The 16,211-nt window shown below is 46.3% G+C and overlaps 1 protein-coding gene across 1 annotated transcript in view; it reads left to right on the top strand.

The window, feature by feature from the left end:
* The window catches only part of LOC106592346 (OTU domain-containing protein 7A), a 171,496-nt gene that overhangs the window by 59,090 nt on the left and 96,195 nt on the right, over nt 1–16,211 (top strand). The window contains exon 3 of the mRNA XM_045689748.1: nt 11,471–11,624. Coding sequence (XP_045545704.1) covers nt 11,540–11,624 — 85 coding nt within the window. The 5' untranslated portion in view covers nt 11,471–11,539. The remainder of the gene's footprint in view (nt 1–11,470; nt 11,625–16,211) is intronic.

Raw genomic sequence — 16,211 nt, 5'->3', positions numbered from 1 at the left:
TTTTTCTTATTTTTAATCAGTACAGCGCAGGACGATATCACTAGTGACAACAGATGTATATCTGGTAGCTGGGAAGAGAATAAAAGATATTAGGTGCAACGTACTGTTCTCCTGGAAGGGATCAGCTGAGGGTACTTAAGAATTTTCTTAGTACCTCTGGTTTTGCTAGGGTTTTTATCTATTCGGTGCTGGCTAGCACCCCTTCTATTCCCATGGGGGGAGTGTACAACTTGATTTGGTTCCGGTGGACCCACTTTAATGTGGCGTTTTGTCGACCTTTGCTGATTTTGATCTGGTAAGCTACAGGTGATAGCTTCACCACAATCTCGTGTGGCCCCGTCCAGTGGGGCAGGAACTTTGTTGTGACGCCCGCGGGTTTGGTGTATATGTAGTACCACACCTTATCTCCGACCTCGAACACCTGGTGTGAGGCTTTTTTGTCGTAATAGGTCTTGTCACCTTCTGCACTTCTTTCCAATTGTCCTTGAGCGTACGCAAAGGTAGTCTGGAGATGGTTCCGCAAGTCGGTCACGTATTGATGAGCCGTGTAGGCGGTGGCTGCGGCGACATCTCCCGGTTGGTACAGGAGATGCAGTGGAAGGGTCATTTGCCGGCCCGTCATCATCTCAAAGGGTGTCATTCCCGTAGACCTGTTGCGTGTGGCTCTGATTGCCATCAGTACCAATGGGAGTTTGAGGTCCCAATCTTTGTGGTTGGCTGCCACATATTTCCTCAAGATTCTGACAATTGATTGGTTGCTCCTTTCTACCCCCCCCGAGCTCCTAGGGTGGTACGCGATGTGGAGTTTAGCTTTGACTCCCAGGAGTTTCCACAGTTCGGTCATTACAGCTGCCGAAAAGTGGGTTCCTCTGTCGCTGTCCACGGTTTCTCCTGGCAGGCCGAAATGACTGAAAACGTGGTTTAGCAACAAAACGGCAGTGGTTTCCGCTGTGTCATTGGTCGCCGGCAGGCACTCCACCCACTTTGTGAATGCGCAAGTCACTGTGAGGAGGTACTTGTTGCCTCTGGCCGACCTGGCAACTGGGCCGACCCAGTCGATCTGGATCGAGCTCCAGGGGTAAGACATACCCTTGCGTTGCAGGGGTGCTCTGTGAAGTGGCTTGGTGGGTTGAAACTGGCAGCAAACTAGACACCCCCTCACGTATCGTGCCACGTCTTGTTCCATGTGAGGCCAGTGGGCCACCTGTCGCAATGTTTCACATGTAGCCTTGACCCCCCTATGGCCTCCACATGGCTCGTCGTGGGCATGAGCTATCATTATCCCCCTCTGTGTTTTAGGAACCACCCACCTTCGAGCGGTGTCGGATTCTGAAACATACACCAATAGGTCATCTACAAGTGTGAGGTGCTGTTTAGTTGCGTACAGCGAACGCAAGTCGTGTGAACCTGCCAAAGCCAGTTCGGACACTGGGTGGTTGACAGGATCCGACAGGAATGCCATCAAAGTGGCGAGGGACTCATCTTGGTGTTGCATTGCTACCAGGTCGCCATTCATGAATGAATGCGTTAGCAGCACATTATGTTCGTGCGAAGACGTTTTCCGTGGTGCTACATGGTTACGCGTTACCGCAGACACCATAGCTTCCTCAGTGGGTTTCTCGTCTCGAGCATCAAACACCCAAGGGGTGCCGTGAATTGCACCAGATTTCGCCATGCTGTCAGCATGGTCGTTGCCAAGTTTGTCACGACCAGGTGATTTGGAGTGTCCCTTGACTTTCTTCCAATACACCTGTATGTCGTGTTTGGTGATGAGGTCATCACAAGCTAGAATGAGCTCTTTGTTTTTCACCTCTTTACCACTTGAAGTAGTCATGTGCTTTTGTTTCCAAAACGGCAAGTGGCATAAGAAGGTGAGTCTCGCGTAGTTTGAGTCGGTGCAGATCGCCAGTTCTGCCAATTCGTGTTTTACCGCTGTTTGCAGGGTGATCAGCACGCCAGCCACTTCTGCAAACTGGCTGGTCTTGTTGCCAAGCTGAAATTGAAGTGGTTTGCACGGAATGTCGTTGTGCCATACCAATCCCACCCCAGCTTGCAAGTGGTCTAGATGGCGGTAAGAACAGCCATCTACAAATGCCATCGGCATGTCGAGACACACGTTCTCTTCGAAATAGTGATGGTTCGAAGGCAATGGCGGAGCGATGTCACGCGGGGGTGGTCCGGAGTCGGTTTCATCGTCACCACAGTGTTGACACACCGCCAAAGCACTGCCCAAAGGCAGGTTTTTTGCTTTTGCGTAGTTGATTACTACATCATGGCTCTGCAGCGTCATGAGCCAAGCCGCTATCCTGCTGTTGTGTACAGCACCCTCACGGATTCGTTGGTTTTTCAGAAAAGTCACAGGCTGGTGACATGTTTCTATGATCACCTTTTGTCCGCCGACATAACTGGTGAAGTGTTTGATTGCCCAGACTGTCGACAGCAGCGGTTTTTCGCAGTCTGAGTATTTGTGTTCGGCGGGGTTGAGTGTTTTGCTCGCGTAAGCAACCACACGTTTGTCTTGGTCGTATTTTTGGTACAACCCAGCGCTAAGGCAGTGCTCTGAGAAACCGACTTCCAAAAAGAATGTCTTGTCTTTGTTGGGGTATACCAGGCAGGGTGCCTCGCAAAGCAGGTTTTTCAAGGAAGCCACCGCTTCGTTGTGAGTGGCATCCCAAACGAATGGGGTGTCTTTCTGAAGAAGGTGAGTCAACGGTTTTGACAAGTCGGCGTAGTTTTCGATGAATTGACGGGAGTAATTACATACTCCCAAGAAGCTGCGCACCTCGTGAAGGTTTGTAGGTGTTTTGATGTTGCGGACTGCTTGGATTCTGTTAGACTGTGGCAGGATGCCCTCGGCACCCACCAGAAGCCCAACGTAGTTTACCTTGGTCCTGCACCATTGTCCTTTCATGATGGCCAACTTAGCCCATGCAGTCCCGAGTTGGGTGAGAACGTGGTCCATTTCATTGAGGTGATGTGACCAAGTCTCACTTCTCATGAGAACGTCGGCCACGTAAATTATCGTCCCCCTAGAGGCTGCGTCTGGCATCGCCTTGTGCAGGAAGATGTTGAACTCTGAGGGGGAGTTGGCATACCCAAATGGGCAACGATTGAACGTGAAGAGCTTGTTCGAGAAAGAGAAAGCCAACTTGTGTTGGTCACGCGGGTCGACTGTCATGGTCCAGAAACCATTTGCCACGTCGACGGTGGAGAAGTACTTGGCGTTTGCCACCTTTGGCAACTCTTGGTCGAGCTGTGTCATTGGCCAACGAGACAACGGAACCAGTTTGTTGAGTTGTCTATAGTCAATGGTAAGACGCCATTTACCCGTTGGTTTCAGAATGGGCCACACGGGAGCGCTGTACGTACTGTTACATTCCCTGATTATCCGTTTAGCTAATAAGGAATCGATAATCTCTTGTACTGCTGTGTATGCTGCGAGCGGGATTTTGTATTGTCTAACAAACGTAGGAGTTGCTCCGGGTGGCGTAGGAATACGCACCATATGGATACCCGTAACCCCGCAATCCAGCGAGTCTGTCGACCAGATCTCACTGTGTTTATTAAACAGTTCTCTCAACTGATGGCGTTCAGTGTCATTGACAAGAGCATCAGCCTCCGACAGTAGTTGTATTACCTGTGCATGGAAACCAGGATATGGTTCGGCGACATTGTACAGGTCTTCATCGGGTGGTGACAGCATGTCACTTTTGGAAGAGTCATCGGTTGTTACCTCACAAGAGTGTACTTCGCATGCCGGAGGAGACGCAATATCATCCTCCGTGACGATGGAGTATATTAACAGGTTGCTGTCAGGATCAACATCCAGCCGGAACGCCGATGTGTCGTCCAGTGGCAATACGGGAGTTAGTGCTATTGCTTTTGACTGACAAGTAAACAGTGTCCCTCCCTCGCCATCTAGGTCTAGGGAGGACGGAAGAGGCCCAATCACGGGAACAACTAGTTCAAAATCATGGAAGGCGTAATTGATCAATGTTCCTAGCTGAGTGTGCCGAGGAATGGAAATATCCGCTTGAATCAGATTTTGTACCAGGAGGTAAGTGGATCTAGCGGTTAGTTCCAACAGTGGGTTGCCATTGATAGTTAGCCCCAAGTCGAATAGTTTTGGAGAGGGTTGGAAGAACGCAGTGGTGCCTTCCATCCGGTATCCGGGCGCCAGGTTCAGTCTTACAGAAACCTCTGTGGTTCTTGCCGGTATCAACATGGCGGACTCAGTTATCGCCTTGCAAGCTTCAGGAATAGTCTGCCCGGAAGCCATTCGCACCGGGTCGAAAGACAAGGCATGTTGGTTTGGCTGCGCCAAAGACCAAAGAACTTGGTGTATGGTAGCAAGTTTAACACCCAATCTTACCAAGATATCCGCTCCCACATAGACTGTATGTGGGAGGTCCGCGACAACCAGTAGGTAGTGGGATAATTCCTTGGTTCCAATGCGGATTGATAGCGCACACACCCCTATTGCGGTGAGTGTTGTCTGGGGAGTCGTTCCCAGTGGAAATCTAAAAGTTTTCGGCACAAGGGGATGGCAGTTAGCTGTTTTCGAAATTTCGTTGAACATTTCCAAACTGATTGCGGATTTTTCTGACCAGGTGGCCAGCCTGGTATCCTCAGCCATAGTGCCGTTCAGGCACACGCCCCCTATCAGAGGAGGGCGGTAAGTGTCGGCTGGTGAATCACCCAAGCCGCACAAGAAAACCTCATGTTCGGTTAAGTTCCGAGTCGAACTCACATTGTCATTTGCCACAAATGGCGGGCTCAGGGCCAAGTTCACCGGGTTGCGTCAGATGCTGACGTCGGAGCCACGTCGTTGCACAATGTATGGCAGGTAGCCTTGGAAGAATGCGGCGAAGTCAACGGAGTTAGCATAGGTATTTGTGACCAGATTTGATTGGTTTTCCAATCCATTAGTGGTACCAAACGGTCAATTAAATCACTCCCAATCAGCATCCGTTCGATTTCGATGCTAGTCACATACACGGGGTGTATGAGTGACACGCTTTCGAAGTTGAGTTTAAGTAGGAGACGTTTGGTTAGGGGCGAGGTAGCTTGAGTGAAACCTCGAAGATTCGTATCGCAATGTTCCGTTTTCAACCAACGTTTTGTTGGGTCCACTGCCCTTTTTAGTTCATCCAGCAAGGTTTCGGATATGAGGGAAATTGTCAAACCCGAATCTATCAGAGCGTGACAGGTCACACAGTCCTCCAGGACTGTTCTAAGGTATGGCCTGTTCGAGTTGGTTTTTCTCGTCATATCCCCAACAAAATGGAGTGGGTTGGGAGAACGGAGCGGTTTGTAATCTGCGTCGATTTCCAAGACAGATAAGTCACCTACGTGACCCAGTGGGTCCTCTATCGGAATGGGAGAGGAATCATCTGTTGCAAAGCTGCTTATCTCATGCATCTCCACCTCCGTGTCCAAGTCTGTAGACAAAACCTGCGGGCTTGTGTCTAGAACGGGCGGTACCTGGACAGGGATTTGAGTGGGGGCGGGGGTAATGGAAATGTTTGCGTCCTCTTGAATTGCATGAATTTCGGCGGACTCGGTTTCCAAAGATTTTACGCCTATTCATGAGGACTTATCCTTGTCCTCTTTCTCAAATTTCTTACGATGCAGTACATCTTTTATCAGAGCTTCTATATCATTTCGGTAAGCGTTTAAATCATTGTTGAACACTTTGTTGCCCTTGTTACGCTTGTTACCCTTGTGTCCTGACCCTTTGTGAGAGTTAGGCGGAGGGGCATGTCGGCTAGGTTGATCTCTACGGGACCTGTTAGATTGGGGACGTTCATCGTAGCTATTGTTACGGCGGTGGTTGTCGGGGTGGTGGTTACTTGGTAGCCACCCCCTTTGATCGTCCTCTTTTACCGCATATGTCCCTGATGCAGCCCCTTCTAATTCGAGTGATGGTTCCCGCCTAAGCTCGAAAGTCGAGGGGTCCGGGCTCTTAGCCCGGCTTGCTTTTGATGCTTCAAAAGCGGTGCTTGCCAGCTCTCGGAGCGTCGAGATTGGCAACCCGACGTGGGCAGTAGGGCCCAAGTAGTTAATGAAGTTGGGAGACATGTGTGACAGAAAAAGTTGTTTGAACGGTAATAGGTCTTCCATTCCTGTTTCAGTGAGCATGCCAAAGTAAGCTGAACGAAGCCGGTGATAGTAGGCTTGTGGGTGTTCATTTCGAGCTTGTCTGATATTGTTAGCCAACGAACTATCGTGTTTGCGAGTCGCAGAACCACTGAATTCTATTTTCAAAACCGTGGCAAGTTTAGCATAGTCGTTTTGCATGTGTTGCTCTTGTAGACGGATGAACCTTGTCACGTGTCTGTTGGACGTTCGCTTCAAAAGATAGAGCCTGTCTGCATTCGTAGCGTTTGGGTAGCCATCCAAGGCGTTCTCTATGTCTGCTAAGAATGTCTCAGTGTCATTTGGCTTTCCCGGAACTGGGTCGAAGAGGCGGAAGTTTTTGACAATTTTGTCAAGGCGATCCCCGCCAAGTGCGCGGGGAGCATCTGCACTCTCCCGTGGAGAATTGTGGGCCGAGAGGCCAAGAGGAAAAGTCAAGCTGTGGTTGTGTTGGCGAGGAGGCCCCAATTCACTGTGGGCCGAATGGCCAAGAGAAAGAGGCTGAAATCTCCTGTCATCTACCTTCCCTCGTTCTCTTAGCTCCGGATGTGAGCTAGGTTGCTTGGTTTGGTTGTCCCGCGATAGCGCGTGACTGTTCTGGAGTTCCTCCAGATGATACCTAAGGGTGGTGTTATGCTGCATCGCAGAGTCCACCTGGGAGTTGAGGGTGATTATTTTCGACATGTAGGTGTCGCCCTTGCTTCGCTCGGCCTCATACTTATCTGTCCTGGTTTGCAGGGAGAGGTCGCGAGTGTGGAGTGAGAGATCCAGTGATGCGATGTCCTCCTTTTGTTTAGAGGTCACATTTTCCAACTTTCTCACCTGGTGTTTCTCATCCTTCATTAAATCAGCGACTTCAATGAGTTCTGCTGTTTTGTCCTCCAACTTGGTCATTGTGTTCATTAACTGATCGTCTTTGGTCTGCAGCTTTTGGAATAGAGCATTATTGCTTTGAGTGGTTTCATTCACAACCGCTTGCAGGGCATCAATTTGCTCGCCCCGTTTTCTAGCTAGCGCGTCCGACTCATCTAGTTTCGCGTGGACTTCATCGTATTTAGTTTTAGCTAAACCGAGTTGTTCTTTTAGAATACAGACTTGGTCAAGAGTTTGTTCGCGTTCTTTGTTATAAGTGTTAGACAGATCTTCCAATTTATCTGTTCTCACACACAGTTCCTCGGCTAGCAGTAGCTTATCTTTTTCGGCTTTCGATGCCAGCTCCCTGGTTCTCTCCACCTGTACCTTGAACTCCCCAGCTTCCTGCTCGTGCCTCTGCTGGGCACTGAGGTACTGGTGCACTGTCCATCTCTGCTGGTGGGCATAGTTGAGGGCTAAACTGGAGAGAACCTTCACAAGGCCTCCGCCTGATGGTCTATTTTGAAGAGTGTCTGTCGCAATGTCTGCATTTTTCTCGCTTATGGCATTGAAATCTAACATTTTCAGCCCCTCGGCATAGTTAGGATTTGCATCGTTGCTGAGGTCCGCGATCAATCTTTCCGTGGGTGAAGGTCCGCTGATTAGAGGGGAAATGGGTGGAAACCCATCTGATGGATTGCTCATTATTATGATTGTCAGTTATTTCAATTTACGTAATGTTTGGGTTTTTTAGTTGGAGGCTGCAAACACGATTTAACTCAGTTTGTAAACATCAATGAATCATCAAGACTGGGTCAGTAATGTGAGTTGGTTATTACTTAACTTGCCAAAACAGGTTTAATTGATTAAATCGATTTTAATGATAAATCTAACCTGTATAGGCTATTTGGGAATTTTAATTTTAATTCACCTGAAAGAGTTGCTATCTCTAAGTTAACATTGAGAAGTTTAACTATGTCTCATTGGTTAGAACACATTAGTTTGCGTATTATTCCAATAACCAACCTGGACAGGTAGTGTAGCAATTTAATGTATATTAAATTGAACGAGACAATGATATCCAATCAGTTGAGACTGGTTAGATATCGTACAGCATAACCTGAATTATTTAAAAATAATTACTGGTGATTCTTCACCACCGGAGGTCACTGTTAACACAAGCTAAAATCGACAGGGTACCAGTGAAAATAGAATTTTACAATACTGTTAAAAAGTCTACCTAAACACCATTAAGCTGGTAAAACAGCTTTAATCTATTAATCAATTTGAAAGATTAGTCAACCCCGTATAGGCTAAAGGAATTAGCTTTAATTAACCTGAAGTAGTTGCTATATCTAAGTTAACGTTGAAAAGTTCAACTATGTCTCATTGGTTAGAACACATTAGTTTGCGTATTATTCCAATAACCAACCTGGACAGGTAGTGTAGCAATTTAATGTATATTAAATTGAACGAGACAACGATATCCAATCAGTTGAGACTGGTTAGATATCGTACAGCATAACCTGAATTATTTAAAAATAATTACTGGTGATTCTTCACCACCGGAGGTCACTGTTAACACAAGCTAAAATCGACAGGGTACCAGTGAAAATAGAATTTTACAATACTGTTAAAAAGTCTACCTAAACACCATTAAGCTAGTAAAACAGCTTTAATCTATTAATCAATTTGAATGATTAGTCAACCCCGTATAGGCTAAAGGAATTAGCTTTAATTAACCTGAAATAGTTGCTATATCTAAGTTAACGTGGAACAGTTTAACAATGTCTCATTGGTTATGGCACATTCGTGTGTGTATTATTCCCATAACCAACCTGGAAAGGTAGTGTATCAATTTAATGTATGTATAAAATTGAACAAGACAATGATATCTAATCAGTTAAGACTGGTTTGATATCCTACAGCGTAACCTGACTTATTTTACGAAAAATGACTGGCGATTCTTCGCCAGGGGTTACGGATAGCCCCAGCTGAGATCTCACAGGATTCCTGCCTAACGCGGGAATTCACTATGAACAAAGAGGAAAACAAAAATGGCTGCTCCCCTTTTTTAGCCTAGCATCTGGCGCAATGCTTAGCTTCCCTTGCGCGGGGTTTCCCCCTCGCCGCACAAGGGGAGTTCCCTCCAACAAGTGAACAAGTTTACGTTCAACCCTTAACCTCTTCCCGTTTACCAAACGCGAGAGGTAGAGAGATAATAACTTCGCTTCGGTCAAACGAATAGATCTACTCTAATTTCCGTAATGGCTGGCTCATATGTCCTCTGCTCTAGGAATTACTTATGACCGAGTCAGATCACTCCTGAAAGCGATCGACAGAAATAACACTACGTTAGGCCCAACGAGTATTATTTCTCAGAATGCCTACATCGGCTGGTACATATGTCCTAGCTCGTAGCATTCAGTAGACCCCCCTTCACACTGCTTTGGTCAGATATACAACCCGGGTCGTTCTATTCCGACCAGTATCTGGGTGAAATGGACCGACACACACACTTCTCTCCCGCACTAGTCCTGCCTATAGCTATTAATGGAATGTATATATCTTGCTACGCAATTGATATGGAATAACCCAACAGTGCGGCCTAGTCCTATCTTAGATGCCTCACACGGGGCACCATATGTCGTGACGTTGTATTAGTTAATGTGACGACTGTTGCTCATCGAATGATTAACGGTTTATAATTGCGTGATTAAATGAATTAAGCAATGAATCAAGCAATTATTAACTCATCAACCCGGGGCACCATGGGAACAGTATTTTGATTGAGTTTCTATTTCCCAAATTAACTCAAAGGATATCAGAATATCGATTTTACAACAGTCGCTAAATTAATCAATTTCCTCTACAGTCTCATTCTGAACGTCGCATAATCCGGGAATCTGCACGGACCCGGGCTTCACCAATGAGTTTACCACACCAATCTTAGTTGATTATTTATTTACTAGCAAGCTAAAATGATGATAAAAATACACATAGACAAAACACAGTCTAGCTATTGATTAGGACTTAGTATAACGGGCCAACACACTATGGCGCGTGTTACCCAAAATGGGGATTTAAAAGAGAGAGAAACAAAGGAAGTACACGAGAGAAATATACATTTGGGTTCATTTGTCAGCTATGCTTATTTAAACCTAGCCTTGCCCCGAACTTACGCTCTTATGGGTCAGAATATAATGATGTAATTACGTGTTGGAGGTCTCAGGTGGGAAGCTCCGCGTGGGTCGTTTAGGCTTCTCAATGACGCACTTCTCCGGCGCAACTCTCTGGTTGTCCTCACTATGTCGGTGTCCTTCTTGGCTAAGTGGTCTGATCCCTCGCCCTTGATCTGAAAGGGGTCTTCTGAGGACAGACAGCTCTGTAGCTCAGAGCTCACAGCTTCGGACTCGAACGGTGTAGATACCCCGATTTAATGGAGAGTGGAGGCTGGGTGGTTCGGCTTGAATTCACCCGCTTAGACACAGCTACTCGTCCGTAGCTCGTGTAGAAAAGATTTCTTTGTCTTCAACCTTGTGTTTCGTTTTGGGGTTCGTTGACTTTGTTAGACCTTCGCTGCAGCTTGGGGTCAATTAGTCTCATATGTTAATTCTTCACTCTCCTGTCTTATACCCTAGGGTCAGAAGTGGGCGTAACCGCCTTTAGGGCAATTCTCTGGGCGGACCAAGTTAAGGGGCAAGGCCTAGATTTGACTAAAATCCTATTTTAGACACTACCTTCACATCTCATCTTTACCAAAACATTCTCTTTGATTTGGATATTTTCCACACAACGTACAATGTATAAACATCAGGCATATACTGGGAAAACTCTTAAAGGTACAATGTTTTCATAATAACGTCATCTCTTAACCTTTAATAACAATTCAAAAGTTACATACATTTTCATATTCCACCTCTCGTCATGACCACCATTGTGGCTGACGGAAACCATTGTTCCAAAGTCCCTTCATTGCATGTTTTAATGTTCTGAGGCCAGTTCTCCATAGTGAGAGGACAAAGGAATTTCTCAGTGGCCTAAGGTTTATTATGGGCGTGAGGTGTCATAAAACCCCCCACATCTTCAGACCCCTAGATCTCTGCTCCTCTGTTGGGGGTTTGGGAGATAATCTGTAGGGTGGTGGTCTCCTGTACCCTGACCTGATCAGGACAGTCATGACACTACTCTACACTACACTATACTACACTACACTACTCTACACTACACTACACTACACTACACTTCACTCATAAACACAAACATACTGTATGGAGCCAACCGTGCAGCTGTCCACACACGTTGAAGTTAAACTCTTTTGTTTCGAGACGCTGTGTGATGTCCCTGGAATATGTCAGGCTGCTGTGATGCTGTGACACTTTTGTTAGTTCACACTGCCTTCGCAAAGCTACTTGTATGAACTCATCAAACTGGTTGTGTGTGTGTGTGTGTGTGTGTGTGTGTGTCCTCGTGTTCCCAGATGACAGTGTGAAGGCTGGCGTCGACTAAGGTGACCACTGCGGCCTGGGCAGCCCATCCACATGACCACATGACTCTGGACATGGACGCCGTCCTGTCGGACTTCATCAGGTCCACTGGGGCGGAGCCTGGGCTGGCCAGAGATCTGCTGGAAGGTAAGACCAGAACCGGGCTGGGTTAGGTAGGACTGGGTTAGATAGGACTGGACTGGGTTAGGTAGGGCTGGGTTAGATATGACTTGGTTAGTTAGGCCTGGGTTAGATAGGATTGGGCTGGGTTAGTTAGGACTGGGCTGGGTAGGACATAGTATCAGGGTTAGGTAGGACTGGACTGGGTAGGACATAGTATCAGGGTTAGGTAGGACTGGACTGGGTAGAACATAGTATCAGGGTTAGGTAGGACTGGACTGGGTAGGACATAGTATCAGGATTAGGTAGGACTGGGTAGGACATAGTATCAGGGTTAGGTAGGACTGGACTGGACATAGTATCAGGTAGGACTGGACTGGGTAGGACATAGTATCAGGGTTAGGTAGGACTGGACTGGGTAGGACATAGTATCAGGGTTAGGTAGGGCTGGACATAGTATCAGGGTTAGGTAGGACTGGACTGGACATAGTATCAGGGTTAGGTAGGACTGGACTGAGTAGGACATAGTATCAGGGTTATGGTACATTTTTATTTCAGTCCAGTAATTGCTTTCCCTGGTTAGTAGCAGGGCAGAATATTAACACCCTCTATATGTATCATCTACCTGCTGTTTAGTCAAATACTACACTAGATGTCCTCATTCATGTCAGAGACAGAGAACATTTTTTACATTTACATTTTAGTCATTTAGCAGACACTATTATCCAGAGTGACTTACAGTAGTGAATGCATACATTTCATAAATGTTTTCTCCGTACTGGTCCCCCGTGGGAATCGAACCCACAACCCTGGCGTTGCAAACACCATGCTCTACCAACTGAGCCACACGGGACCAGATTTTACCTACAGTCAGGTCCTCTCCTCTGTTTCCTGTTTCCTGTGTCCTAGAGATTTTACCTACAGTAAGGTGCCCACCTCTTGTTTCCTGTAGATTTTTCCTACAGTCAGGTCTCCTTCTGTTTCCTAGAGCTTTTACCTACAGGAAGGTCCCCTCCTCTGTTTCCTGTGTCCTAGTGATTTTACCTACAGGAAGGTCCCCTCCTCTGTTTCCTGTGTCCTAGTGATTTTACCTACAGGAAGGTCCCCTCCTCTGTTTCCTGTGTCCTAGAGATGTTTCCTACAGTAAGGTCTCTTCTGTTTCCTGTGTCCTAGTGATTTTACAGTCAGGTCTCCTCCTCTGTTTCCTATAGATTTTACCTACAGTCAGGAACCCTCCTCTGTTTCCTGTGTCCTAGTGATTTTACCTACTGGAAGGTCCCCTCCTCTGTTTCCTGTGTCCTAGTGATTTTACCTACAGGAAGGTCCCCTCCTCTGTTTCCTGTGTCCTAGTGATTTTACCTACTGGAAGGTCCCCTCCTCTGTTTCCTGTGTCCTAGTGATTTTACCTACTGGAAGGTCCCCTCCTCTGTTTCCTGTGTCCTAGTGATTTTACCTACTGGAAGGTCCCCTCCTCTGTTTCCTGTGTCCTAGTGATTTTACCTACTGGAAGGTCCCCTCCTCTGTTTCCTGTGTCCTAGTGATTTTACCTACAGGAAGGTCCCCTCCTCTGTTTCCTGTGTCCTAGTTATTTTACCTACAGTAAGGTCCCCTCCTCTGTTTCCTGTCGTGGAGTAGTCTCAGTGGTTACTATGTGGTTACTACAGTAACTCTCCGGTCCATGTCTTTCCCACCTACATAGCCACTATGATGCTCTAGCCTGTACGTGAAACAGAGATCGGCAGTAGGAGAAAAAAAAGAAGAAATGTCCTGTAGGAAATTGGTATTTTCTTATCCTAGTCTCTTTCTGATGTCCTTCCTGACCTGAATCCTTGTCTGTCACCTCAGTGAACAGAACCAGGACGTGAAGAAGACGGACATCATCTCAGGGAACAGTCCATGTCACGACGCCATGAACTCATTAACTCATTATAGTCAGAAAGCAAGACACTGTATTTAGTGAGGAAACACATACGGACAGAACAGGCTAGCTGGCAGATGAAGAGGAGCCTTGTTTCATTCTGGCTTGAATCCATCTTCATCATCCCTCTCTCTTTGATCAGACATCAATTTTTCATTAGATCTGAGACAGAGAGAGAGAAAAGACCCTTAAATTGAGAGAGAGAGAGAGAGAGAGAGAGAGAGAGAGAGAGAGAGAGAGAGAGAGAGAGAGAGAGAGAGAGAGAGAGAGAGAGAGAGAGGGGAAATAAGGAATGAGAGAGAGGAGAAGAGAGAGAGAAGGGAAATAAGGAATGAGAGAGAGGAGAAGAGAGAGAGAAATGTAAAAGGAGCGAGAGAGAAAGATAGGAGAGAAAGATAGGAGGGAGAGAGAGCGATAGGAGAGAAAGATAGGAGGGAGAGAGAGAGATAGGAGAGAGAAAGATAGGAGGGAGAGAGAAAGATAGGAGGGAGAGAGAAAGATAGGAGAGAGAAAGATAGGAGGGAGAGAGAAAGATAGGAGAGAGAAAGAAAGATAGGAGAGAGTGAGAGTATTAATGAATAATGTAGTTATATCCTCAGCTGTCTCTATTCTGTTGGCTGGTGACTCTTATGGTTATGAACCTTCTAATGCAGCCACTGAAGGTTATAAGATGTTTATCGGCACGTGACGCCATGCCAAGTGGTTGTTGTTCTTTGGAAATGAATTGAGAGATGTTTTTTGAGGCCTGTGTTCGAACTGGCTGTAGTTCTGTCTTTGATAGCAGTTTGCATTATATCTATGACACTGTTGAATGCACAATACAGTTGGGTAGCTATTTTGCACTGTTGCATTAGCATGGATGCTAGTGTTAGCATAGATACCAATAGGCCTACAGTATTTCTCTGTTATTGCATTAGCATGGATGCTAATATTAGCAAAGATACTAATAGGCCTACAGTACTTCTCTGGTGTTGTATTAGCATGAATGCTAGTGTTATCATACTGTAGATACCAATAGGCCTACAGTATTTCTCTGTTGTTGTGTTAGTGTGGATGCTAGTGTTAGCATACATACCAATAGGCCTATAGGTACTTTTCTGCTGTTGTGTTAGCATGGATGCTAATACTTCTCTGCTGTTGTGTTAGCACCAAATGCTAATAGGTTTGCTGCAGACTGGATGCCTTTTCCATTGCCATCCTAACCCTAACCATGTTTCCCATAGTATCCCCGCGATGGCTTCATGAGCTAACTCCAACTCTGTATGAAATACACTGAAGGTCGCAGTGAACTTGACCACTGCTGTGATATACAGTGCCTTCAGAAAGTATTGATACCCCTTGACTTATTCAAAATTGTGTTGTTGTTACAGCCAAGAATTCAAAATAGATGTATTTTTTCCCCTCACCCATCTACACACAATACCCCATAATGACAAAGTGAAAACATGTGTTTAGACATTTGACATGACAGTGTGTGTGAGTTTAACTGTTCACTCAGTAAGACATGACAGTGTGTTTGAGTTTAACTGTTCACTCAGTAAGACATGACAGTGTGTGTGAGTTTAACGGTTCACTCAGTAAGACATGATAGTGTGTGTGAGTTTAACAGTTCACTCAGTAAGACATGATAGTGTGTGTGAGTTTAACTGTTCACTCAGTAAGACATGACAGTGTGTGTGAGTTTAACGGTTCACTCAGTAAGACATGACAGTGTGTGTGAGTTTAACGGTTCACTCAGTAAGACATGACAGTGTGTGTGAGTTTAATGGTTCACTCAGTAAGACATGACAGTGTGTGTGAGTTTAACTGTTCTCACTGAGGGAAGGGAGTGTCCTAGTTAGCAGCTCAACATATGAAATTACATCACCAGCTAACTTACATCTCCCTGTGTGTGTGTGTGTGTGTGTGTGTGGGTGGGTGGGTGGGAGGGTGCGGTGCTGTGTGAAGTCTTACAGGCATGTACAACCTGGACTCAGAGGTAAATGGTAACATAGTACACGTAAATCTGTGACACCCAAATTCCTATTATATGTTACGTTTCGTATATGGCATGTGCAGTATTAATTTTGGGATGTCCATAATCCAATGATAAGATAAGGTATGAATTACAATTAAAGTTGTCAGTGATGTGATTTGAATACGCAACCTTTGGGTTGCTAGACATTCGCGTTATACTGCTACCCATCTTCATCGACCAACCTCCCTCCTTTCGTTTTTGGCTGGCATGCAGGGAAGCAGTGGGGACATTTAGTTTTTGAGGCCAGGCTGGCATGCAGGGAAGCAGCGGGGACATTTAGTTTTTGAGGCCAGGCTGGCATGCAGGGAAGAGGCGGGGACATTTAGTTTTTGAGGCCAGGCTGGCATGCAGGGAAGCAGCGGGGACATTTAGTTTTTGAGTCCAGGCTGGCATGCAGGGAAGCAGCGGGGACATTTCGTTTTTGAGGCCGGGCTGGCATGCAGGGAAGCAGCGGGGACATTTCGTTTTTGAGGCCAGGCTGGCATGCAGGGAAGCAGCGGGGACATTTCGTTTTTGAGGCCAGGCTGGTGATATGTTACGTTTGATATGGTTTCATAAGATAGAAAAGGTTACTTAAGCCAAAAACGAAAGGAGGGAGGTTGGTCGATGAAGATGGGTAGCCGTATAACGCGAACGTCCAGCAACCCAAAAGTTGCGTATTGAAATCACGTCACGGACA

The sequence above is a fragment of the Salmo salar genome, chromosome ssa11 (assembly GCF_905237065.1).
Source record: "Salmo salar chromosome ssa11, Ssal_v3.1, whole genome shotgun sequence".
Classification (NCBI taxonomy): Eukaryota; Metazoa; Chordata; class Actinopteri; order Salmoniformes; family Salmonidae; genus Salmo; species Salmo salar.
The sequence above is the reverse complement of the archived record's forward strand: the minus strand, read 5'-3'. Positions and strand labels throughout refer to the sequence as shown.